The sequence below is a fragment of the Tenrec ecaudatus genome, chromosome 3 (genome assembly GCF_050624435.1).
Source record: "Tenrec ecaudatus isolate mTenEca1 chromosome 3, mTenEca1.hap1, whole genome shotgun sequence".
NCBI lineage: Eukaryota > Metazoa > Chordata > Mammalia > Afrosoricida > Tenrecidae > Tenrec > Tenrec ecaudatus.
In genome coordinates, this window is record NC_134532.1 from 122407356 (window position 1) to 122434859 (window position 27504).

A 27504-nucleotide genomic window follows, 5' to 3' on the forward strand; every position below is an offset into this window, starting at 1 on the left:
TTTGCTTTCTCTGCTCCTAAAACTGGCCTTATGGATGAAGTCTCCGCACACACCGAGTCCAGAACAGTGGGATTTCCACCTGCCGTTAGGATTCAGTAAGTGAATGACTTTCCCGTGGAAGGTGTCACTCTGACTCAATACCGTTTGGTATATCAAGGAGGTATTCATTTGGAACATACCGGAGGCTCCACAAGATCTGCTCTTTGCCCCAATTTCCCCTGGGGTGTTCTTGGCAGGGAGTCTTTAAAAGATATCCACCTGAGTTGATATTTGTCACCCTCTGGAATTTTGTTATTGCTCAACAGCCTGATCGTTCTCCATCCTCCCAGGGGGACTTTTTTTTTTTAAGCCCAGCAACACATGGGTGCCCTCTGCATGCTTGTAGAGAGACTGTCTTCGGAGGGCTCACTGTGAGGGAATGAAATGTGCAAGTCTCCTGAGACACAGGAGAAAACACGCTGGGAAAGTGGAGCCAGGGGCAGAGCCACAAGGATATGTTCGTGTTGAGTCAGAGAACTGTTTGGGTTCTGGTGGAAAGGAGTCAGCAGACAGGGGATGAAGTTCATAAAGGTCAAAGGGAAGCAAATGCTAAGTCACCCCCGACAGTGAGTTTACTGTCACTCACAATAACCCATACGACATTGTAGACCTGCCTCCAACAATTTGTCAAACATTAGTAAGCAAAACAGAGAGTGGTGTTTGACTGGGCTAGGTCGGGCAAAGCACCTAGAAGCTAGCAGCCTAGCAATACGGACAGAAGAAAGACTGCGTATGTATGTTCAACAGCTTTAATCTGTTTGCACTAGAGAAAGATGGGCTGGGTTAGCTATTAATCCATTTTGACTTTCGGCACTTAGTTATGCTTACCAAGAAAGCACTTTTGCTTTTCTTTGTAAATTAGAAAGATGTGAACATTCATGATTTATTTAGGCCAGTACAAAATCTTTCAGCCGATAACTAAATATAATGTGAATTTATAAGTAGATAAAGGTAATTAAATGTCCCCCACTAAAACCGCAACCACACTCAGTATAGAGAGTTGGACTTTTTTCTGAGAACAAAAACTACACTATTAATGCTATGCAAGATTGAATGCTCAATACAAATATACTGATACATGAACTCATGACTATTCATTTCAGAGCAAGCACTTCCTCACCGTGTAGATGTGCCAGGCACTGTTTAAGCAATCGGTGTTGAATAACGCAAGACCCTTGTTTCTGCATGGAGTCTGCATTCTAGTAGGGGTAGGGAGATGGAAACTGGAGAAGCATCGCGGGATGGGGCTTTTTGAGGGCCGGCTAATGGCAGCAAGGCGAGTATGGAGCTGGAGGGGCCACGGGATGTAACACATGAGCGTGGATTCTCACTTACTTTGAGTTTACAGCCTTCATTCTGGCACAGCTTCCTGACCAGCGCCCCAATGATGATCATCACAGTCTCTCTGATGTCATTGCTTCCAAAGGAACCTTTGAATTTGCTCTAGCCATCAAACAAGGATAGAGGAAGTTTACCAAAACGTGTCAGCGTTCCCAAGATACACTTTCAGTTGAGCACCCGCGACCAGAAGAAAATGATTTCACCTTTCTACATTGCACATTCTGAATGTTGCTTTGGGTTTCTTATAAAGCCACCACCTATCCTGAAAGGGGAGAGTTCACAGACTCGCTCACTCCTTGCCAAGGATTCTCAGCCTCCGCTTTATGAACTGAGGAGAGGCTTATGGATTAGATTTGTGTGTCAATGCATCTATAAAATTGAGTGTCTGGGAGATAAGCTACTTCACTACTTTTACCCAGCACTGAAGTGAGCCCACTTCTAGAGAAGGTTATAAACAATCCCAACTATAATAACACGAAATTCAATCTTTGAAAACAATCTTGGTATCCAAAAAAAGTCTAGCTTTTGTTTCCAACATAATTTTTTTTAATCTTGGAAGAGCTTTTTCTGTTCAATATACTGCATATTAAGTATGGTTAAAAAGTTTGAAGTCAAAGCAAATCCGTCAAAGTTGACTGCTGAAATATAATGAAGCCTTTTCCTCTCTGACATTTTTCACAACTATGTCACAGGTGAACATAATCTTTAAATTTCTATAAAGTATAGTTAGCTGTTTAGAGGAATTATAAGTGATATCGCTTATTGTACAGCTAATTAATGGGAAGAACCAGTTAATTAGTGGATAGTAAATAGTCCCATGAAATTCAAGTAGGCGCAATCAGAAGGCAGCCTTTATTCTCACCAGAACCAAACCCAACCCATAGCCATCTAGTTAATTTCAACTCACAGGTACCCTATAGAACAGAGCCGAACTGCTCCTCGGGGTCCAAAGACTGTCACTCTTACTGGAGAAGGTAACCTCACCTTTCTCCCACGGAGCATCTGATGGGTTTGAATTGCCAACCTGGGGGTTAGCAGCCCAGTACTGCAGCTGCTGAGTTATCATGATGCCTCTCATTCTCCCAGAACAACTTTCACTTACTCATTAGACGTTTAAACTTTCCAGCCAAGTGTCCCTTTTCGGGGGGTTATTTGACTTACAATGAGGGCTTTCAGCAGTGCTTCATTGGGGTGCGAGGCAAACCCGCAAGCATAGAGAAACCTCTCCTGGAGGATGATGCTACTGTCACTTTTGAAATCCAAAAAGTCCAGAATAGCTTCTAATGAGTCTGGAGTCTGGGCAGAGGTGACAGCATCCACCAGCTGAGGTCTGTAAGAAAGGGACAGTCATGGGAGTCGATGTTTAAGATCGCTAAGGAACTATTTAAAATCTTTACCATCTGCAGAGTCCTTGTTAATTTTATTTCCCCAAAGAAGTTAACTTTTATTATTAGGGGGAAAATAGCAATGTAAAAGATCTCCTTAAAAGGACTCCTCTCACCATAGGGACATGATGTCCCTCACTGACCCATAGCACTACAAGGGAAAACACTGGAGGCACAGTGCGGGAATTGTGCCTGATCTGACCCCACCACACCAGGGTGAAATGCTAAGGCCATGCAACAGAGCAGCAAGGGGTGCAAAGCAATGAAGTCCTCAGGGAATACCAAAAATAGACTTTGGGGCCAGGGAATAGCACCCCATCAGACAGGACTGGAAAACATGCCTACAAGTCAACAAACTGATCTGTAACTATTTACTGTCTTTTCTTTCTTTCTTTTTTTTTTTTTGTCATTTGTTTCTTTTGTTGTTGTTTTGGTTTTTTGTTTTCTTTTGTTGTTTGGTTTTGCTCTGTCTTGTTTTTGTGCATATTATTGTCTCTGCATGTCTCTAAATAAGATAGGTGGGATAAACAATCCAGAGAAGAAAACAATGGGACCAACTGTTTCAGGGGGCGCTCCTGAGAGAGGGGGAGGCAGGGAAAAGGAAGTAGGTGTTTACAAACCCAGGGACAAGGGAACAACAAGTGATCTAAAATTGATGATGAGGAGGGAGTAGGATGCCTGACTGGGCTTGATCAAGGGCAATGTAACTGAGAGGAATCACTGAAACCTGAATGAAGGTAGAACATGATAGTGGGACAAGAGGAAAGTAAACGGAAACAGAGGAAAGAACTGGGAGGCAAATGGGCATTTAGAGAGGTCTAAAATACAGGCATGTACATATGTAAATATATTTACATATAACAATAGGGAAATAGATCTATGTACATATATTTATGTTAAGTATTAAGATAGCAGATGGACTTTGGGCCTCTACTCAAGTGCTCCCTCAAAGCAAGGACACTTCGTTCTAATAACCTGGTATTCTGTGATGTTCAGTTTCCCAACCTGATCACTGAAGATAAAATGGGTGCATAAGCTAATGTGAAGAAAGCTGATGGTGCCCGGCTATTAAAAGATATAGCATCTAAAGTCTGAAAGGTTTGAAGATAAATAAGTGGCCAGCTAGCTGAGAAGAAGCCAACCAGCCTGTGTGATCATGAGGTGTCAGTGAGATCAGGTATCAAGCATCTAAGACCCAGAACAAAAAATCATATCAATGTGATTAACGTGAAGTGCAGAGTGGAGACCCAAAGCCCATCTGGAGACATCCCCTTACAGAAGGGTCACAAGGAAGAGATGAGCCAATCAGGGTGCAGTATAGCACCAATGAAACATACAACTTTCCTCTAATGCTTTAATGCTTCCTCCCTCCACTATCATGATCCCAATTTTACCTTACAAATCCGACTAGACCAGAGCATGTACATGGGTACAGATACGAGCTGGAAACACATGGAGTCCAGGACTCATAAACCCCTCAGGACCAATAGTGAGAGTAGAGATACCAGCATGGGAAGGGAAGGTGGGAGGAGAAAGGGGGAACCAATCACAATGATCCATATACAACCCCCTCTCAGGGGGATGGACAGCAAAAAAAGTGGGTAAAGGAGTCATTGGTCAGTGTTAGACATGAAAAATAAATAATAATTTATAAATTATCAAGGGTTCATAGAGAGGGAGGGGGCGGGATGGGAAAAAATGAAGAGTCGATACCAAGGGTTCAAGCAGAAAGAAAATGTTTGAATGATGATGGCAACACATGTACTTGACACAATGGATGTATGTATGGATTTTGATAAGAGCTGTACAAGCCCCCAATAAAATGATTTTAACAAAAAAGAATATTACAAATTAACTACTCCAAGCTATGCAGATTATTAAAAATGACTGAGAATCTTAAAAAAATGAGGCCCCTCTCCTCTCACTCAAACAGTACACAATGAAAGCTCAGAAACAGCAGGTTATTTTCCTATATGAATCCAAGTCTAATGTACTTAGGAGATAAGTAAAAAATGTATGCGATATGTAAAAAATGATATAACATTCTAAATGAAGAATGAAGAAAATGTAAGATGCATGGAACTAATTGGTCCAGTTGACTAATGAGCAGTGCAAACATCATTTTCCATGATTCTAAGAATGAAAGAACTAGATGGTGCCTCTAGGGTCTGGTAGCAGCGTCATTAAGGACAGCAGAGGACATTTCTTCTGTTTACAAAGCTCATGCCGGCATCAGATCACTGAAGCTGGTACTCAACCCACTGGAGTTAAAAGCATCAACCAGAGAGATGCTCGGGAACCCTCTGGCCTAAAAGACACCCCAAAGACTTAAATACCAGAATTGTCCCTTTGTTCCTCTATTACTGCTCTTAGTTCACTCTCTTGATTGCACTGTCAGAAGAGGTCTCTTTCTCTCTCTCTCTCTCTCTCTCTCTCTCTCTCTCTCTCTCTCTCTCTCTCTCTCTCTCTCTCTCTCTCTCTCTCTCTCTCTCTCCAGTCCTTATTCCACTTCTATCTGCCAGCTCCTCTTTCCTCACCCTGAGGTAAAGTTGCTCTCTGCAGTACTGTAGTCAGGGAAGACGCCATTAACTCCTTCTTCACCAGACGGTATTAGTTTGTTAGTGCGTCTGTATTAAACCAAATGTTCTCTTCCTTTATGCAATAGTGACTCTCGTGGACTTTGTATCTTTTAAGTTAGCCAATTCTTTGGCTTTAGACAAAGGGCCAGGTCTAACCTTTCATTATCTGGCTATCCTAATCCCCTTTCACCTCATTTCCTCTGAGTCCCTGTTCCCTACAAACTTCCCCTCCCTCAATAAATCCATTAAAGGGCTCTCTCTCTTATCTCTGAAAGACTTAACAGTGCCCAACCACCCCAACTAATTGCTCTGAAAAGAATCACATTAGAAGGCCCGAGGATAAGGGAAGAATGAACTGCAACATAATGTAGACTCATGTAAGAGACTAGGCTTGCTGGTCAGATAGAGATTCACGGAACCCCAGAGTCTACGGTCCTTGATCACCCTTTGAGCCTGGGACTGAACCAGCCACCCTGCGGCTAGCAGTAGACAGATTTCTAAGGGATCACACTGTGAATGTGTGCACAATTGTAATCAAGGGAGCAGCCTTTACTCAAGGACAGGATTCAGAAGGGTTAAGGAAGGTGACATGAGAGCAGAAACAGGGAGAATGTGAGATGGGTGATGTTACATCAAGCGAATTGCTGTGAATGAAATCAAACAGAATGTGTGAGAATTGCTGAAGGTAAGACTGATGATCTTCTTCTCTGTAAGCTTTTACCCACTTCACAATAAAAAATTGTTAAACAAATGTGTCTTTTGAATCAGTGCTGAAAACTTGTCCTTGGAACTCTTTTAAGAACTAAACAAAACACAAAGTGCCATCCAGCCAGTGGTGATGTGTAGTGACCCCTGCAGAACAGAGTCGAACTGCTCCCTGGGGTTGTCAAAGCCACAAATCTTTACGGGACGAAACAGTCTCTCATTCTTCTGCAGAGTGTTTGGTGGGTTCGAACTGCGAACCGTGTGGATAGCAGCCCTTTCCTGTTAGTAACCTGCTGTACCACCCGGGCTGGTAAAGTGACTGCTAAATTACCGCATTATGACATCACTGTTTGATGACAATACAGAACCACAAAATAACTTCTTTTGGAGCCAGGGTAAATTGCTTAATAAATACCACTAGCCTAAGAGGTTATCTGGAGGACCCCACAGGGTGTTTTAGCAGGACTTACAGTACTTCTTTATCTTCCTTCTTTAGGATCTCAAGAATCTCTTCTTTCTTTGCTGTCCTGAGGTGCTGGATAAAGGTCAGGAAGCTTCGGACAGCCTGGGCCTTGGAGAGGTTGTCAGGGAGTAGGTGCTTCCTGGTAGACTGCCAGCGATCCAAGAGCTGCAAGACAAGGCCGCCGCAGCTCACATCCCGTTTGCATCCCTAGATCTGAGCATGCACACTTACAAAGGATGTGCGTCCCAGAAACCAACCTTCCCTTGTATCTGACAAGCAACAGAGGCATTTTGAATTTTACCTCAAAGTTCGTGAAAAAAATGCCATTTTCCCACAAATTTTTGAAGCCTCCTGGTAGACCTGATCTCGCCCATCTGCACCCATGTCCCCCCCTTCCCCCTGTGACTCTTCTCAGAAGCAAATATGGGTCAGCTGTGGGTGGACTCCATATGTCTATTCCTGTGTAACGCAAAGGTGAGAGTTAATGTTCTGAGAATATAGGACATGGCCTGGTAACACCAGGGATTCACATCTGAGGTCAGGTTTTGCCTGGCACAATGCATTTGTGTAGAATTTCAGTGAACTGCAGGATATCTTGGAGGAGAAAAAAAAATTCTGTTGAAAAATTGCCTAGGCCTCTGATTGACCTGTACCTCACTGAAAAGACATTTGTGTTTCCTATCTCTTGACTGTATTTTTGTATGGGGTGCAGTGTTATATTACTGTTGCTGGATGAGGGTGACTTACATAACATCTATGTTAAGTAGGACCTACATCAGAGTAGAATTTAGATAAAGGTAATTCTCTGACATACACTTGCTATTTTAGGTGAACTTAAAAATAGCAGTTCTGCTCAACGACACCTCTTGGCTTTGTAATATATTAAGGAATTTATTTTCACAGTTAACCATCTCCCCTTGTAATGAATAGCAACAGAGTTTAGACGCACGGAGCCTCTCAAATACAATTGTTATCCCAGGCGGATTTAAGAGTAGTAAGCAGTTCTGCTCAAAGACACCTCTTGGCTTTGTAACGTGTTAAATAACTTATTTCCATAGTTAACCATTTTCCTCTTGTTGTAAAGAGTATCCGTGAACTCCAATTTTCTGGTTTTCAAAATTAATTTTAACAATAAAATACTCTTCCTCCTAGTCAATAGATATTAATTTCCCTCTTTTCTAAATCCACCTGGTTTGTTAATATTAATAAGACATGTTAAAGCAAAACTCGAGTTGTTCTTAGCTAAAGATTCATGGGGTCATTTTTGCAGTCCGAGTCTGAATTCAGTTAATTAATTTTATTTGGGGCTTTAAAGTGTTTCAAGGACCAACATGAAGTCCAATTTGAAGTTGGAAAAGAAAACTACTCAATGATATTAAACCCTTTCCATAAAAATTAAGAAATAAGAGGGGAAAATGAGCCGAGGATGCCAAGGACTTAACTGAAGAGCAAATGTTTGAGAATGATGAGGGCGATGAATGTACAAATGTGCTTTACACAACTGATGTGTGTATGGATTGTGATAAGAGTTGTATGAGTCCCCAATAAAAGAAAAAATAAGAAATAATGATCAAAAATCTTGATGGCTTATTAGTGGAATAATTGTGTCAGGAGAAATTAATTGCTGCCAGCATCAGAAAATATTCTTTCCATTTGACACATTTCTAAATAATTCTCATCTTTTATGACATAGAAAATTACTTTGAAATATTAAATGACATTTAGAAGAAAAACAAGTAAACATAAAGCAAACTTTGATAATGCACTGTTCCATTTAGGTTTGCTCCAGATTGTCATTCAGGAAATTTGGAAACTAGCAAGGGATGAGTGCCTTATTTTTTAAGCAAATGATGATATTAGGTCTGGATGATTTCCCCTTCTCTGAATACCAGTAATGCCCAATGGGAAGAGCATTTTCTGGCCTTTAGATACAGAACATGAAGGGCCTAAGGGTTTCCTTTCTGAGGAGTTAGGGATTTAGAAATGCTGAAAACCCTGAAGTCATTTTTGGAATCAATCTCATGCAATATGAGATTTAAGAGGAACTGCACATTGCTGGAGGGGTCCAATATCTCCTTTCTCCCTGTAATTGTAGAGGGGGCTGGGGTGTAATAGAGAAATGTTCCCAAATGTCGGCACCGAGAGTGATATCCCTTTAAAGTCTCACAATGGCACCCATAATACTGAGCTCTCTGATATATCTAACCTGAGCACCTATTACTACCAAGTGATAACACAACCAGGGTCCAAGGGTAGACCGTGCTCTTGGCGGCATTCAGCTAATTCTGTTAGACACTTGAGCCTCCTGTATTCCAGATGTTACTTTTTAAAAGCTGCCTTTAAATTATAGCATTTTCGGTTTCATAACTATGTGGGGAAAATTAATAGTTCGTAGCATCAGAAAACAGCCATTTCATCTAATCCATTCTAAATAATTCCCACCTGAGGAGTGGGAGGTAATTATTTCATGATTATTGGATCTGAGGAGTGGGAGATTATTATTTCATGATTATTGTATTAGTCATGATTCTCAGGTGTTGTCACAATTCGGTGGTGACTGCTACTTAAGGCTTTGTCAGAGCATGGCACTGAAGTGCTATGGGGGGACACAGGTTTTGTGGTTGTTGCGGTTTTAAGCCAGTGGTCCCCTGCTTGTCCACACAGAGCACATGCGCACACTCACCGATGGGCATCCTTTGCACTTGCTCTGGAAGGTCTGCCCCACAATGGGACGGGCCGCGTACTTGGCGTCGACTGCTTTAACCACGGCTGCAACGTGCTTTCCAGGCATCAGTCTTGGTCCTGCTTCCGTTGTCTTCAATTCTAACTTCTGCCTGAGTATGCACAGAAGAGAAACGTGTACATTGCCAGCACTCTACATGAAAGAAGATGCTGGTCACCATTCTTTGGGCAAGCAGCACACTAGTTTGTTCAAGTGGCGTGAGGCCAGGTCTCTGAAACTGGAATATAACAAGGCGTCCCTTTGGCCTTGGGATCATTATGCCAAATTTCAGGAGCAACCATTTTATTCAAAGATTTGAAGTGGTAAATCAGGATTTTAAAAATAGATGAAAAGAGAATACAGTAAGAACACTTGCCTGGATACTGAACAAGGTATGTGTATTCAACTCTTTCTAATTGAGCCCCAAAACTCAAGCTCACTTCCAGCACGTCATTGTTTGGATGGGGTAGAGCCACCCCTGTGCGTTTCCAAGGCTGGAATTCAGTACAGGAGTGGAAATCCTTGTCTTTTCCCCAGTCTTCTGGAAATCATGTCTTCCTCCACCTGGCACTCACTAAGCCAGACAATTAGGAAATCCAATTCTCCAAAAATCATCTCACCAAGATTTTTGTCCTACATGTTCCTCCCGCCATTGTCCCATCAATCAGTTGAGTGTGATTCCCTGTGCTTGATCCTGGGCAGACTCCGTGACTGTCTTGACTAATGGACGTGACTCTGTGTGACTAGGCTAGGTCATAAAAGGGAATTCATGATCATCTGCCGCGTGAGCCACATACAGGTCCTTGAAGTCTGTGGAACGGCCCCACGAGAAGTCTGGTTACCTGAAACCTCCATGCTGAGGGCTACATGGAATCAGAGGCAGGAAGGGGTGAACCGTCAGGTACCAGACAGGCGAGGAAGCAGCCCTCACGTAATTTCAGCTCTGGCCAACGACTCTTCGCAACTGTGTAATCACCACCAAGCAAGACATGCCTAACTGGACCAGGTCACACCCCAGAATTGGAAGTGAGAATAATAAAATTATGTTTGTTGTTTGGAACCATTGAATTTGAGGTAGTTGGTTACACTGTCTTGCAAATGGATAGACCTGGTGAGGAATTAAGACTGTGTATTTCACACAGAAACACCGTCGCTGTAATGCAGACACTGAAAGCACTTGTGGCATGGGGCAATCGCTCGATATTTAATATCCCTTCTGACATTGGGGCTGCTCTGGAGGAAATGTTTTAGATGCTAGCGCATCATTGGGCCATCCTTAATGCTAGAAGATTTTTTTCTACATTAATATCTGAAAAAAAGCTCAGGGTCTTTTATTTTGAACTCTAGTTCTCAATTCTGTGAGAACCATTCTGAAATGTTCTCAGATTGAAATATCAGCCTTAAATGTCTGTTTGTCTTTTAAGTCACATATAAAAATTCGGACACATTTCTTTACTGCGGAACTTTTTCTCGATTTCATCAGAAGCAGTAATTATTCAAACATCACTATTTGTATCGTTAAAATTAAAAACACTTGGCAGAGAAGTTAGACAATAAAACAGAATGAATCAAGAAGTTTGCCATTTTAAATGTTAAATTATGCTCAATAAATAACTGCCCATGAAATTCTGTTCTCTGAAAATTAGGTATGCCAGGTATGATTGTAAGGAACCCTACTGGGACTGTTGGTAAATATTGGGCTGCAAATCACAAGGTTAGTAGTTCAAACCCAGGAACCTCTCACTGGGAGAAACATGAGGCTCTCTGCTACTATAAAGACGTATAGCCTTGGCAACCCCGTGAGCCAGAATAAATTCCCTGGCAGTGGAGGCACTATTTTAAGCTTTTTAAAAATAAAGATGGAAACTATAAAAGGCAGAAGCACTCAGATGGGTATGATAAGAGAAGAGGCCTTTAAAAACTTGGAGAAAATGGAATGATAAGCTAATGGATTTTTTTCCATGAACTTTTGAAACCCCTCCGTATATTAAGGAATATGGGGGGAAATTAATTAGTGCTCTCTTACTTTGAAACTACTTTGCCTGTCACAGCTCGTAGGAAATTCAGCCCAAAAGCATGAGTCTCTTCTGCCATCACAGCAATGACGAAGCTGTCTTCTATCTTATAGGTCGTGACAGATGTGGCCTTTGTACTGACCCCCAAAACCTACAAAAGAAAGTAAAGAAGTTAGCAAACAAGCATTTTAACAAATGAATAGCATTTTTCCTGATTTTTATTAAAAAATAAAATGCTACAGTTTCTCCAAAGGAGTAGAAAACATTTTTAAATGGAAGCATTTCTGCGGCAATACTTCTGTATAAAAAGTTGTTTCTTTTACAAAATTGAAGACATGGGGTAGGGAGCCGGGCTCCCCACTTCTACAATCCTGAGAGATTTCTCGTTTGAAGGATTGGAGGGTCAAATTTCTAACAAAAATATTTACGTAAGCTATCATCAATCGTAATTAGGGTGTCGTATAATTCTGCATGCAACAGCGAAGGAAACCCCCAGAAGTCCAGGTGCCCCTTGCCTCTGGCCATCATGCCACAACCTGAGCCCAGCCGTGCACCAGGTTCTTACAGCTCCCGTTTGCTTGAGCGGCTCACTGTGTCTGACAAGTCTGGAGGCAAATGCAATCGCTCAATGGTGAATAGCTTCCTTTTTAATTTGAAAGCTAAGTCTTTCACATCTGGTATATCACCAGTCAGGTTATTAAGTCGAGGCATCTTCTGTATATGAATCAAACCATGATAATCCTTATTTGGTGGGTTGGTTTCCATGAATGATTCCAGCCCAACTACTGTATCTGACAAGTTTGTAACACGAGCGAAAGCTGCTTCATTCTGGATGAGATATGATGACATCGTAATGAGACTGGCTGAATGCACGTTCTGCAGGAGACCGCGGAGAACATAGAGGAATCTGGTAAGACTGTGATTGCTGTCACAGTTTTCTGTACAGCACATGCACACCCCACAGAGGCGAACCAAGATTCTGAATTCCTACTCTTAAAATGTTCTTCTGGTTTTTCTGGGGATCAGGTCCATCAACTCCTTCCTCATAAATGATTCTCTGAATGAATCGAAGGTACCGTAGGTAACCAGGGGTCAGAGAACAGGCTTCTGCTTGAAGAGATAATGATACTTTTCTGGAAGGAAAAAATCCACACCATTTGGAAGCTTCAATCAGTTCTTGGGGTATTCTTTTGAAACATCATAAAAGGGACCAAATCTTGAAGGGGGCACTGGTCCGGCCTGCATCTTGGGTAGTAGCTGGTAACCCCAAGCTAGTTTCATCTCAATATTAGATTCTGGTGTTTCGTCATTACATGAATCTTCATCAAATTCCTTTTTACAATGATTACCAAGTAATGGGGCAGGAAGTTCCTGTAAAATGTCAGCAGGGTCTTCTTTAGCAGATGCGACCAACAAAGTCTGCCCACTGATATTCCCTCTGCCAGCAAATACTTGAAGAGTAAAGGTGAAGAAATATCATATTTATCCTCTTCAATTAGAAGAAGTGTTCCAACAGCTAAGCCTCCACCTAAGAGCTGGTCCAAGCCCGGTTGATACCAGCAGCTGCCCCTCCCGCACCGATGGTCAACGGTCGTGTGCCCACAATGAAAACCAGACGAGAGCCGCCGCAGTCGATTCTGCCGGCTCTAGGACCCTTCCTCTGGAAACTGATGATGATTAGCATTCTTAATGAGTTTTCATTTTAAATAGCTTCCCCCTCAGACCTTCTCCCATGACCCACACTTAGAGCATATATAATTAATAGACTATTAATTTGATACGTGTGAAATTACAACCTAAACTAAGAATTACATATGTGTTGTCAAATGATATTCTATTACGTTGTTATTCAATCATTTGAAATAAATCTCTGTAAAACTAAATCCTCAAAGATATTTTTTGTACCTGATTTGTAGTAGTGAATCCAGATCTTGCTATTTTGCATGACTCCAAAGCCTTGATTTTAATCACTTTGTTTTGATGAGCTTGGTATGTCACTTTGCAGTCTCCAGAGATATCAACCTAGAAAGGAAAATAAGAACCGAATGTTTGAAATTCTCCTGTGGGGCATTTGCATTTTAATAAGAAGTGGTTTGGAAACTGGGGCTGTTGCGGGGACAGCCTGTTTTTCTAGGCTGACTAGAAAAGAGAGGTAGAATCTGATGTTTCCAGTAGCACAGAGAATTTTTTTCATTCTCCAAAGTTCTTATTTATTAGCATCCTCTTACTATCCCTAGTATCACACAGGACTTCCTGCGTCTCTCGAACATCCAACAAGTGCTGGACAAATGACCTGGTCAGAACTGAACGGAAACTTCTGGTGACTTGTGATCCTATGGCAAGAACAATTGATTTCCAATGTGGAATTCAGGCTGTGTGTGTGTGTGTGTGTGTGTGTGTGTGTGTGTGTGTGTCCTTAACTCTATTTGAGCATGCTTAGCAACTCCTAGAAAACTGTACCATTAATTCATCTCATTATTTATCATACCAACCATTAGAATTTAGGCAAACATATCTCAATGAGACACTGCTTCACTTCTTTGAGTTTTCCCTCAGATCACTGCCAGCACCACGGCCAGCCTCTACTGCAGCAAGTTAACCATCATATTCTCTTGACCCAGCTGTGTGGAAAGCTGTCTCCCACTCCTCTAGTCAGACTACGAAATGGGGACTCCAGACTCAGCTTCGCCCTTAACGACAAGTGCGATACTGGGTGACTTCTACCTCTTGTTTAACCACAGTGACTTCATCTGTAAAATTAAAGGGTTGGCAAAGACCAATGGTTCCCCAAACTGGACCCGCAGTATCCAAGAAGACTCAAATTACAGACATACTGGCCCTTGCTAATCCACTGAATCCGAATCACTGGCATGACTCCAAAGAGTCTACCTTCTTAATGAGCTCCCCGTGGGAGAGTGGTCCATAGTGATGAGCGGGAATGCTGGAATAATGCCCTGGTTTTGCTGGAGCTCGAACTGCTAATGGTTCTACACGTCCCCGAATCTCTCTGATTCAACCCATAAAATGTTGGGAGAATGCAAATGAGACTTGACCACCCAACTCACTTTTCAGGTTTGGACCCCAGTAGTCATTCCTGTCACAGGATTTCTACAAGTCATGGATACAAACCATCCTGGTTAGCCAGCTGTTGGAGAAGATGTTACTATTTCGTGCTATCCAGACAACACAAAGGGACAGACTAGAACTGCCCCAGAGGGGTTCCCCAGCTCAGTCTTTCTCAGGCAGAGCAGTTGGGTGGGGTCAAACCACCCATCTTTCCACTAACTGCTGAGCACTAACCTTTGGCCATCAAGAATCTTTGTTTAAAAAAATGCTGTGTCATTAATAAAATTAGTAAGTACCTCATTGGTGGTCCCAGAGCTTAACTGCATCTGAAACAAGCTGGCCAGGCCTCTCTTGAGGTTTTCTATGGCCACCGGCTCATTCTGGTACGAGTAGAATTCTTTGACCTAAGAGGGAGAAAGGAGAAACATACATGAAGCCCTGAGTGATCATTGATCAGGCTGAGTGATGTGGATGATAGGACAGGTCAGATTCTCTCCATCGTTGATTCTGTCAGAAAGAGCCCTGCCGTTTCAGAGCTGGGATTTCTTTTTGTGAAAAGAAGCAATTTTCTAAGACGGTAGGCCATCACAATATAAAATGTAGTGAAACCAGTAGTGGAGACACTAACTAACCATGGCGGGGGGGGGGGGGGTCTAAGGAGGGAAAAGACCCTGAGATAATGTAGGATTCCTGGGAAAGGAGGAAGGTCCACCCCAAAAGGTGAAATGAAGAGCATTTCTTTAGAACGCGTCAGTATGTCAATCTGTCACGCTGTATGAAACAAGACCGAGCCACGGTTTACAGTACTAGATAAGAAAAAGGTCTTGGAAGAGAACAGGAGAGAAAGGGTTAAAGGTTGAAATGAGGAGGGTGGCTCAGATGCGACAGCAAAGGGGATATAAAGGGTCGTCTTTGCTTAATTTCAACTTTTACACACACACACATATGCATAGGAGTAATAGCAATGTCATCATACTTTGATGTCTTAGCTCATATTTCAAGGCAAAAATACCAAGAGAATTTTCTGGAAAGCAACCTGCTGCTCCTCACTTTGGATTAACTCCAAACATATCGTGTAATTTAGGACTAGAATATAGCTTGGTATCTTCCATGTAAAACGTTCCTGTAAAAATCCCCAAGGGCTACGATAATTATAGCTGAGCATTTCTACCAGAAATACCCCAGCTCCCCAGATCTCGTCAAGACCAAGCATGACACCTCACAGGGAAACCAAAAGCCTGATGACTAGCCAGTGGACTCAATTCAAAGTCAGTCTCTATTACTAGCCTACTTTAAAAATTCATGTCTCTGAAACAGAAATGATTTTACCTGAATTATCCAAATAGCTGCCTAATATCGCCATTTTTACTGACTACTTCCACCCTCTCCGGTTGGCATATTTTCCAGGTACTTTATCTGACAGCCCACGTTAGAATGGTGTTCGTCCCGGTTAAAAAGGGATGGGAAGGGTGACCTCATCGTCTGAAAATCTGTGGGATCATATTGTCAACCTGGCAATGTCTCAGACCCGAGCCTGCACTTATGTTCTCCTTGGTAACCGGGGCTTCTTCCCCTTGGTAAGAAATCACAGTGCTACTCCCTTCTCAAGACATTGAGTGGCATGCTATCTTCAGAATGACGAGGACCATCACCAGTTGTCTCTGAGTCCATTTTGATACCCTGTGTGTCACCGTAGATGGGTGCTCCATAGGGTTTCCAGCAGCAGACTTTTTAAAAGGAGATCCTGCCAAACCTTATGGCTGAAGCACCTGGGGGAAGATTCGAACCTCCAACTATCTGGTTAGTAGCCAAGCACATGAGCCCTGTGCCTCATTCAGGAACTCCACAGGGACAATTAAGGCCTTGCAACTGAGTTACTTGAGCTTGGAAATAGAATGCCCACGTGGTGGTAAAGCACTCCTGTGCATGGCTCAGGCCTCCTTAGTTTAAAACTCTTTAGAAAGAAGAGGTGCCAATAGGTTGGGGAAAGACACTTAGCATCATCCTTACTCCCATTTCTAGACTCAAAACGTGTAGGAACCACTTAGAAGGTTTTATTTAAAATTTCAGAAACCCACACCTAGCCTCTGGATCGTACAGAGAGTCGAGTGCTCCACAACTACTCCTTCGTGCCCCGGGGTCTCTAAGGAAAGGGGTTACAGTCAAGTTTGTATTTGTTTGATTTTTGTGATAGAGTGAAAAAAGTAACCTGTGAGACGGAAATAACAGCTGTAATTTTTTCTTCCTAGTTGTTTCATTCTTTCTCTTAGCATTTCTTTTTTGACTCTAGAAGAAAGAAATGGGAATTTCCCTATGCCGTGTTTATGACAACTACTTCCAGGGTTTAAATTCTTTCTTTAGTGACAACCAGCAAGGTCCAGAGTAGACCGACTGTTAGCTAAGTTTCAACCCTGTCTTGGAACTGAGCTACTTTGCAATAAGAGAAGACAGAGAATGAGAAGGTCAGACCCTGGCAGTTCAGTCCGCGTGGCTGTCACCGCAATAATCTTACAGTCATTGTTTCACAACAGGAACTGAGTAAGCTTTATTATATCCAGGCTATAAAGCTGATTACTTCATTCAATCCTGAAATGAATTCTGAACGATGGAGAGCACAGGATTCTTATCTAAATTCACAGTCCCCAGTGCCCCTAATGAGCTGCAGCAGGCACAACCTGGTTCCAAACTGAGCCTTTTAACCCAACGAAGCCAGGCCAGGAGAGATGAGAGATCTGGGGGAAGGAGAAGCAGTACCTCTCCCACTTCAAGTTCAAGAGCCCCTTTCCCTTGGAGCCAGTGACATCATTCTCCGGGTTCCACCAAGAAGAATATGCCTGTCTCTAAAGATTCCATTAATTTGAACATATTTTTTTAAGACTAAGAAGAGGCAAAATTCTATTACCTGGCCAAATAGCATACTTAAACAGAAAGGATCCTAGAAAAACTGGAACTGGTGGTGATGTCTGTTCCCCTGAGCTGGAACTGTCCCTAACTCTTACCTGTGCTGTACATCGAAGTCAGAGCGCGGCTAGCAACTAACACGACAGAAAACCAGCAAGTGAAATAGAAATCTCGAGGCTTTCTGGACTTCATGTGTGTGCACGGAGTCACATGCTGCCCAATTCAAGGCACAAAACAGTATTAGAAAGAACAGAAAATAAAGGGCAGGCTCAGCTGCTAGGTGCTTAATTTAATCAGTGCAGACAGTCCAAATCAGAAATGGAAATCTGGTAATGACCCAGTTAAGTGGATTAGCATTTCAGGCTAAAAGAGAATCCACACAATAGCTTGAGGCATCTTTCGCTTGTCAGTGTTAATGAACTTAACCAGATAGCTGTTGTGCACCCAAGGTGGCTTATGATGGGCTGACAAAATGAGAGTCCTGCTCAAACACAGATGAGGAGGAATAAAGAAGATAGGTGATGAATATGTATCTGTGCATTTTGAGGGGGGCTCTTTTAAATGCAAATATGGAGCTTAACATGGGACCTTTGGAAGGAGAAAAAATATATAGAGATGCTGATAAGCATCCTTGAAATCACAGAAATTTCTGGGAATAAAACTAAATTCAATGGAGCATTTAAAATTTTATAAATAGCTAAATTCGAGCCTGGGGTAGAAATTTTTCTCTACAAGGGGCTGATCATCAGTTTAGCCAATCTTCTCATAATTTCTCGCAGCAAACTGATATTGTAGGTAAGTACTGCCCTTTCTGACAGTGAAGTGGCTCTACCTTCCCCACGGTTTCTTGGTCTCCAGGGTCATTCCCATCCCCCACCTCCTGTGAAAAGTACTTTATCATATAACTGAAAGCTATCACGATGTACTTTAACCCGCGGGGCCGTCAGTCACCGCAGCCTGAGAACTGGCTGGTTGGAGTCACCGTAATAATGATGTGGCAGCTCCAGTTCAGCCTTTGACCAGTGAGGGCACTGTGCCCCTTAGGTGTGGAACAAAGGACTTTGTGCCCCGCTGCTACCCAAGGAGCTATAAAGTGACTGGTTGTCACAAAGATTATAAGGGCAATTAATATTTTATGAGTCCAGTGTCTTGCTACGTTGAAAGCCCAGAGCAGAAAACAGCATCATTTCGTATTAACAAAACTGTACCACATACAAGTCAAGGGAATTATAGAAACGGTGAAGCACAGAATATTACAGGTCAATGAAAACAAGTTCTCCAAATGCTTGGCGCCGGAAGACAGACAGGAGAGCATCCAGGTTTCAGCATGTGCTCTGAAATTAGACCTGCTGTCTAATCAAACCCAAGGGCCAGCCCTTGCTACTTGTGTGAGTCTGTTGATTTCCTTAGTCAGAATGAGAAAAAGATGAAACGGTACCTGCTTTTTAAGGTTGGTATGGGGGAAAAGAGATCATTTGGGCAATGCTTTCGATCACAGCCTGGCACCGTGAGTGCTAAGGGTGTTTTAGCTGAGAATGTTTGCTCAAGGGCTTTCTCAAAGCCCAATTCATGTTCGCCTCCTATAATCTTATAAATTCATTATTTATGGTGTAAAACATTCCTTCTATCAGCACAGTGCTGAATCCACAGAGAAAGGCACCGTCGCTGCCCTGAGGAAGCGTATTCTGAATGGGAATGGTGGCTAAATAGGAAGGAGTACAGAATACACTTCATGAAAGCTTCCTGAGGGATAAGCTCAGGGTGCTATGAGGTTAGGAGAGCATTGGGAAAGCATGGACCATCCGTCGGTCAGTACAAGACAGGGTGGCAGGTTCTATGAGGTGAGAGGTTCTATGTCATCATGGGACCCTGATGACATCTAAGAAGGGAAGATAGCTGTACCCCAACAACACGTGAGCAACGGACACCAATGATCCAAGGAAGGCGAGAAGAGCCGTAAGTGAGCTAGTTACAGGGGACTCAGAGAGCTCAAAGAGCGATGTGTATTTCCAGAGGGCTTGAATGGTTCGAACCTCATAAAATAAAGGGCTAATGAGTAAAGCCTGAAGCATAGGGAATATTTTCACACTCGGCGAGGAGAGAGAAAGGCTCCCTAAAGATGGCTGTTCCAGCTTGATTGTGGGAGGCTTGCACAGGAAGGCTCTCCCTCTGAGTGCCCTTTTACATGATAGAAATGTGCCCTGCGTACATTACAGGAACGGGCATCATTATTCGCGACGCTCTCGAGTCCTGAAATACATATTTTAAAGTATTTTCTTTCCATTTTACTTTACAGATCCCTTTCTGTTTCTCCATTGTGATCCTCAAAACCGTGCTCTTGTTTTTATGAATGCCCTTTTGTATGTCAGCACAATATTTGTATTCTCATTAACCCAAATATGTAAGGCCTAATACTTCACTGGCCACTATTGCTTTTCCATTCAAAATGCAGTAAATCTATCTTAATAGATTAAAATCAAGACATCAGGAATGCACTCTTGCAGAATTTTCTGATCAGATTTTGAATGGTTATAAAATTGAGTTCATTCACTATTTTAATGTATACAACGCTTTCCAAAGTAATATAATTAAAACTTTAAACACTTTTGTAAAATTTCAACTCTATCTTTGAAATGTCACACCTTTTCAAAAGTTTCAACTTGATGTTTGAGACAGATATTAGTCATCTCAGCACTAGTGTCTACATGATGTACATCTAACTTACTGTGGGATTATAAAGAGACTTTTCCCAGCTTTGTCTCCCCCAAAGACATGCCAAACATTAGGGGCTTTTTGCCAACATGTGGTGGGAGGTCAGATGCTTACAGACATTCTCCCTGAAGGCAGTGAGTTACCAGACAAGTTGTCTGGTCCCACAGGTAGGCCCCGCTCCCTGCTGTTAAGAACAATGGGCTACTTCTCCCTAAAGGCTTGAGATCATTAGCTTGGTTCCTGTGGGTGGGTTTACACCCTACTGATAATGGTCTCTATAGTTGAGCCAGGGAACAGGTCAAACTGGCTCAGTGACATCCAAAGTTAGGCTGCCATCCTGAACCTAGAATCTGCCCATCTTGCCACATGTGTACCCCCACTCCCTCCTCTTCTTATGGCACACGTTCCCCTAGATCACCCCCTCATTACTGTATTACCTATAGCACAGCCCTTTCCTGTGACGTATGTCTTCACCGGTAATTAGGGGCTTGCATGTCCCCAGAGAATATAAAAGCCTTGGTTAGCATTAAATATCTTTCTCTCTCCACGTGGACCAACAAGTGGGCCTGAGGTGAGCATTGCTACCATGAATGTGTCTGACTCCATTATTTCCATCTCTCTTCTGCCTCTCATGCTCTTTACGACTTTACTACAATCTTTACTTATTATCGCTGTGCAATTGCGCCTTGATTTCCCTGACAAGTTACATTGCATTCTTCCATTCTTACCATTTGTCTGCTTTTGTGGGGGAGCTATGAAACCGTGCTGTAAGGATTTGCTGCATTATGCTAGCGGGGCAATATCTCCTAATTTGTTAAGGAATGTACCTTTAATAATGCTTGCTATCACTAAGCAAAAGCCTGACTCTACTGCAAAGGTTTGCATGTAGGAAACATAAATGGCTAGAAAATGTAAGGTATTTCAGTGTCTTTATTCACTTCGTACATCTTAATTTCCAATTTCTATTTATTAGCTATTTTTAAAAATCCATTTAGCATAAAATGAATGACAATATTGCCACCTCGAGATAATATCTACTGAGAGAAAGAAAACAGGAAGTTGAAGCAGAAAGATGACAGGCCCCAAACATCACATTTACCTTTCCATGAATTAAGTGAACAAGCACAGGTCTTTGCAGAGCTTCCAAGTTCTCCTTTCCTAGGATTTTGGGTGTGCTCTTTCCTTTGAAGATGCTCTTTTCTCCTCTCTGCTGGTTCACATTTTCCACATTCACATCATTCATCTGGAGTCATACACAAAATATCAATTAGAAAGATCCCCCATGTCTGTTGCCATAAAAAAAGCTCTTGGAAAAAATAAATAGGTGGAAGAATGGGCGGCCAGGGTCTTTTATCTGTCCTGTTCCAATCTATATGATTCACTTTTTGACAAAATGAATAAAAGGCTCAAAATGAAATATCTGAATTAAGTGCTAAGGGAAATCTGAAGCTGCAGGCTTACAAATACTGAGACTGGAACATGGCTCTTCTATGTCATTATATCTTTTCTTCCATTCACTCTGAACTGCTTCCATCTGTCTTCACTGTTTCTACCATTAATCTGTGATGAATCTTGGCCCCTTTCTAAAGATTTCAAGTTTCAGTCTAGTTACTGAACTAAAAAAGGGAGCAACGATGTTTCTGAAAGACTGGTTTATTCTTCTGTTGAGGAAAGACGCAGAGAGATGATGGATGGTGATGCTTTTGAAAATGATTATGACTGTGAATTGGGGCAAGGTTTAGAGAGTAGGTCACCAGGTTGACATTCAACAATTCATACCCAGTTGGTTTCATGATCATTAGTTGAAATCCCTTCATGTAACATCACAGATGCAAATTCCTCCCTATGTTCCCTCTTTCTAGTCCGTCCTTCCTAAGCCTTCTTGAACTTTGCCCTTGGGTACCCACTGCCCTTTTTTATCTTAAATGGCTGATCATTCTAGGTGTGTGTATCTAATGAGAGTTATTGTTCCCCTTTATGGAGCTATTGTTTGGTTGAAAATTGAGCCATCTAGATGGGCTCAATTACAGACTAGGGTTTCACCCCTCTCTATCCAACCAGTAAGCCAGGTCTCTTTTTTGTATAAGTGAATTTTTAACCAAATTAGGAGATAGATACTGTTAGAGGCATTCAGAAAAGGAAAGATTGCTTGGTAAATGTTTTTTTGCAAGAACATCTCACCAAAAATATCCATTGGCAAGTTTTGTTCCAAGCACGTGGTCCTGTGTAGTTGTTTAATTAGAACAAGCCTTACTAAAGGAAGCTAGTGGCTTTAGACTCTTAAAAATCAACTATGAATCACAAATATCTTAAACTTTGAAGTGACCAAAAAAGCTACCAAATCCAACCTTGTTTCACAACAAAAAAAAATTCAACTCCATCATGACCAACCAGACACTTCCAGTTGGGAGGGTCGCCTGGCTCCTTCCTCTGGACGAATTTAAATTAGGCCTACCCCCTTACTGATAAGTCAATATACAAGGAACTCAGGCACCTCCTAATTTGTTCTTCACTTTCAGTTAGTGTTGGCTCTGTTGTTTTTCATATGACATGGATGTTAGACTTCTAGTACACGTTGAGTGGATTGCAGTTTCATGTTCTGATGTATAGAAAATATAGAGCTGGGCATTATATTCTAATTATATTCACCAGCATACACTATTCACAGTCTTCCTCTATGATTTGAAAATGTCAGATTACTCTTGTCAGAATGATAAACCTACTCATCTTCGTGGTAGCTAACCAATCACGGGGGCATACAGCAAAGAGCATGAAAACAAGAGCACTTCTCCAAGCCTTTGATGGCATTGAATTTTTGCATCTGGTAGAAAATACCTACTGTGATTTTGATCAGTTGGTCGTCGTCACCATCGGGATTTCTCCACAATAACACAGCATCCACATTGGATGAAATTCGGAAGCCCACAATGTCTTGAAGTTTCCCTTTGCCTCGATCAAGAATAACTTCAGTGGAGTATGTGAGTTTATAAAGCCGGTCATTATTTAGTGAAAGGCCGGTTGTGTGACCTGCAGAAAGATAGTGAAGAAAGACAAGTTTTAATTTTAAGGTATCTTGCTACATTGCATTCCTCATTGTCTAGCTCATAGGTGCCCAGCGGGAGCATAGTAAATATTGACTGAATGAAAGAACTAGGTAGGCTGTGTTTCAACTTTTCTATCTGCTGAAATCATTGACTTGCAAAACAAATAAACAAACAATCTCCCATTTCAGAACCCTCCATGTCTGTAGCCCTCATCATCAATTTACTGCCTCAACATTGCCCTGGTTGAACTTTCGAAAAGCTTGAATGCCACTGTGTTCTTCTTTTAGTGACGTGAGCCTGGTTAGCAGTAGAGGTTCTACCAGGGATTGCTTTACAAAATTCTTTAAGTCGTTTATTATTTTAATGCATGAATATCAATTCTAATTTTAAAGGTTAGAAGGTAGTTCCCTTGCTTAATTTGGCTGAAGAATATAATTTACTTTATTCCCTTATCTAGCATACCTTTATTACCCAGATATATGAATTTAAATCAGCTCTCTCACAGTAGGAGCGGGCTCCACGACAGTGGGCTTGGGTTTGGTACCTGGGTACCTTTAGCTGTTTTTCTACCAAAAGTCGTAGCACGGGCTTAATTTTGGCAAAGGTACTTTCATATCAAATAATATGCAAATCTGTATTGCGAACCCAGAAAACTGATGCATGTACTCGGTCGTGCATTCTCAACTTAGTTTAACTTATTTTTAAAAATGTGAAAGAAGAGTAAGATCAAGTTTTTCCTAGAGATAAAGTTCATGGCCATATAAATTACTTTTATATATTCCTATCTATGGCTACCTAGCTTTTAAGAGATCGTACAAAACAACTTAAGGTTACATTTTTCTTCTGTGCTCTATAGGAGCCGTGGTGGTGTAGTGGTTATGTGTTGGGCTGTGATCCATGTGGTGGCAATTCAAAACCACCGGCACCTTGGCAGGAGAGAGACTGGGCTTTCTACTCCAGTAAGCTGTTACTGTCTTGGAAACCCACAGGGGTCACTATGAGTCAGCATTCACTCATTGGTGGTTGTGGGGTGTTTTGATATTTTTTTTCTTTTTTTGCCTCAGTGCTAACAGGTCACATTGACTGGTTAATATAATTGGTAACCATAATTACCTTTCCCCTGGAGAATGCATAGGAAAGAAAGTTGAGAAAACTAGAAGGGAAGTAAATGCATTTGTAAAGCTCCCGAAATTAAGGACACCTCTGTAATGCCTTGATCATCTACGCAAAAACAATCTCCTTCAACAACTGCAGCACCAGTTTCCCAAAGGAAAAACGATGGGCATAAAACAGCTGAAAACCAAATGTTCAAGCAGCAAGGTAGGCAGAACCTGAAGAAGGAGAAAACACCTTGAAGGGGAGGGAGGACACCTGCTTGGGAAGCTCTCCAACCTCCCTCATCTCCCCCTCCTTTGCAATTTCACTGGGAACTCGGCCACTAGTTCAAACACGGACTATCTGACCAGGGAAGACATTAGGGTCAGGAAGATTTACATTTTATGATACTTCTCAAATCACAAGGAACTAGGTGTTGTCTTATCTAATCCTGATAGCACTTGTCAGGCTAGCATGATCATGACAGGCAAGGGAAGATCAACCCAATAGCAGCCATGGTTTGGATTTGACTTTTGAATGCATAAAATCCAAGTTTTTGAACTATATGAAGGTGTCATTTTCTTCTTTTGTTTTTGAGTAGGGTTTTTTTTGGCTGTTATTTGTTTGTTTTGGCATGTGTGGTTTGTCTACTGGCTGTGGGCTGTGAAATAAAAGGTTAGCAGTTCAAAACCAGAAAGATGGGGCTTTTTACTCCAGTAAGCAGTTAGTCTTGGAAATTCACAAGGGTAGTTCTAACCTGGCCTGTAGGGTCGCTATGAGTTAGCATCCACTCGATGGCAGTGAATTTGGATTTTGTGGCGTGAAACTGTACATAACAAAACATGTGCCGCTTCAACAATTTCAGAAGTAGAATTCGGTTTTCCACAGGCTACATCCTCTGGGCTATGCCCCCTTTCTCCATGGCCTTTCTAAAGGATATCGCCATTAGTAATAGAGACCCACACAAGCGTCTCATCTATTCTGTCAAGTTCCTGTTGTCAATTTGATCCCATGCAGATTGAAGTTGACTTTGGATTAAGTGTAAACTATTTTAGGGAAAGTAGCTTTCTTTCAGACTCCAGTGCCTTACCAGCTGTCATGCTGTTCACATACTTTTCCAGTCAAAATAATGTGAAGAAGAACCGCCTAACAGCAGAACAATCCAGTTTTTCACTCTGCCTTACTGAAAATGCTCATTGCCCTTGAGTCAATGGCGTCTCATAGGGACCCTATAAGGCAGGGTACAATTGCCCCTGTGGGTTTCTGGGACAGTAACTCTTTACTGGAGTAGAAAGCCCCACCTTGCTTCTTCTGAGTAGCTGGCGGTTTCAAACTACTGATCCTGCAGTTAGCAGCCCAATGGGAAACCACTACCCCATCAGCATGAAGTGCAGAAAAGAAGGGCCTTGCTCTTTCAGAACATTTTTGTATACATCCCTTAATGGGAGACAAAGTCTTAAATGGCTCAATAAAAAGGGTTACACTTCAGTGTTGCCCCTGTCATCCTTTCCAGTCCTTTCCTTTGTGGTGAGTGTCTCCTGGTTTATGTCACTCAAATCTGGTGACACGAAGCAGCAGAGGCAAAGGTTTAACATAATTCTATTGTTAATTTAATATCTCTTTTTAGGGGGCGGCTCTTTCTAGTATACTTAAAAACAATTTTAAAAACCAGTGTTAGATAATATCAAAAGAGACGTTAGTTTTAACCAAAAGGGAGTCTGTACTTCTTCAATAGGTCCTTCAAGTCCATTTTAAATGATCAAGTGACTTAAAAGTAACCAAATTCTTAGTTTTGAACCATTTAAGAAATATCTTTCCAATATTCATTGACCAGATTTCGATAAATTCAATAGCACTGTTCATTGGCAAGGAGACAAAGTAGAGATACATTAAAGGTGAAGTTTGAAGAGATGTGCAATGACATGAAGGTGACAGATACCTTTCTCAGGTCAGGAGTAAGATGATTCAGATACTCAAGGTTATGAAAAAAGAAGGAAGGTCATTGGCATGAATGGGTTGAAAAGCACTGGTAGGGCCAGGAACTGAGAGAAAGATTAAAGTGGAGGAATGATAAAGGTGACAAGGTTGAACAGAAAGTTCATGAGTGGGTCATCCAAAGTAAAAGTACTCTAAAGAAAGCTGGACGAAGATGCGCTGAGAACAGACGCACCATCGCAAAGTGTAACTAAGAAAAAGCAGGAAACCTGTGTTCCATTTAGGGCCGTGTATAGACTGGTGAATCAATGTTCGCTTTGCTGTGTGTCAGTCCCCAGGGATCCCAAGGTCCAATCCCATTATCTGTGGACGCTCCGTGAGCGGATAGCCTATTTGACGGCAGCTGACAATAATAAGGAAAACTTGAGTCTTTGGTGAGGTCCCCCTCAGCATATTGCTTCTGAATACCCGTTTTAGGATCTCAAATCCTCACTTCTCTTCCATCCTGTTTACATTCCAAGCTGCCTTCCTCCTTCCCCCGTATGAATTGCAGATGTGTTAAATCGGAGCATGGGTCGTTTGAATTAGAGATGAGTTTTGAGATGTTGCCTTGGATCTCTAACTGCTGGATGGTCCGGTTTTAACGTGGACCCTTTATAGTATTTTGTGAGTTAAGCGTCAGTCATTATAAAGGCAAGAAGCTTATCATTAATCATGACATCACATCACACAAATGCAGCTCAGTCTTAATTTGACAGACAACGGTCAAGTTCATAAGCTGCTTGTCCCCTGGAGCCAATGAAACCTAAACTTGAGGTCTTCTCACTTTTGCAAGCTCCTCTTAAGACATTAGAAGGGGGTCCTTACAATGTGCACTCATATCTTTTTCAGTAAAATGTTCAAAAATAAACTCTCCTCGCATCTTTTCTCAAATATTGCCCCTGAATTGAGTGAGCTTCAAGTTCTAACTATTTGGATGTGCCTCCGAGCTGATACACAATAAACTGTAGTGATTTGTTAAAGTCTAAAATGTATTTCCTGTGTACCATTGGTGTGTGTGTGTGTGTGTGTGTGTGTGTGTGTGTGTGTGTGTAAATACATGGTGGGCTCCACAACGTTCATGGAAAATTGGAATGAACAGGTAACGATTTTTGCGAGAACTCTTTGAAGGCTCTGGGTATATGAACAAACACAGAACCACAGCCATCAACTCCATTCTGCCTCTTAGGCACCCTCCAGGACAGGGAAGCTCCACCTGCCGGTTTCTGAAGCCTTGGCTCTGCAGAAGTCTAAAGCCTGGTGTGTCTCTCTTGGAGCGACTCGTGGTTTCCAACTTCTGGCCTTGCCATGTATCATTCTTCTTAAAGCACATTCTCTGTGCAGGTATTTTAAAATGTCATGGTGTTAGGGTTTGCTATGATGCTACTGAAATCACTCACATTTCAAATTCCAGTTTCTTTAACAATAAAATAGTAAACTCTTCATTCGGCAATTTTGACACA

The 27504-nt window shown here is 41.9% G+C and overlaps 1 protein-coding gene and 1 pseudogene across 1 annotated transcript in view; both read right to left on the reverse strand.

The window, feature by feature from the left end:
* MTTP (microsomal triglyceride transfer protein) overlaps positions 1-27504 on the reverse strand; it is a 47587-nt gene that overhangs the window by 18732 nt on the left and 1351 nt on the right. Inside the window, exons 2-10 of the mRNA XM_075544867.1 lie at positions 22768-22955; positions 21028-21171; positions 14612-14719; positions 13155-13271; positions 11261-11400; positions 9196-9346; positions 6520-6677; positions 2542-2710; positions 1375-1482 (exon numbers count right to left, since the gene is read on the reverse strand). Of these exons, the coding sequence (XP_075400982.1) occupies positions 1375-1482; positions 2542-2710; positions 6520-6677; positions 9196-9346; positions 11261-11400; positions 13155-13271; positions 14612-14719; positions 21028-21171; positions 22768-22955 (1283 nt within the window). The remainder of the gene's footprint in view (positions 1-1374; positions 1483-2541; positions 2711-6519; positions 6678-9195; positions 9347-11260; positions 11401-13154; positions 13272-14611; positions 14720-21027; positions 21172-22767; positions 22956-27504) is intronic.
* LOC142443074 (elongator complex protein 4 pseudogene) lies at positions 11811-12933 on the reverse strand (annotated as a pseudogene).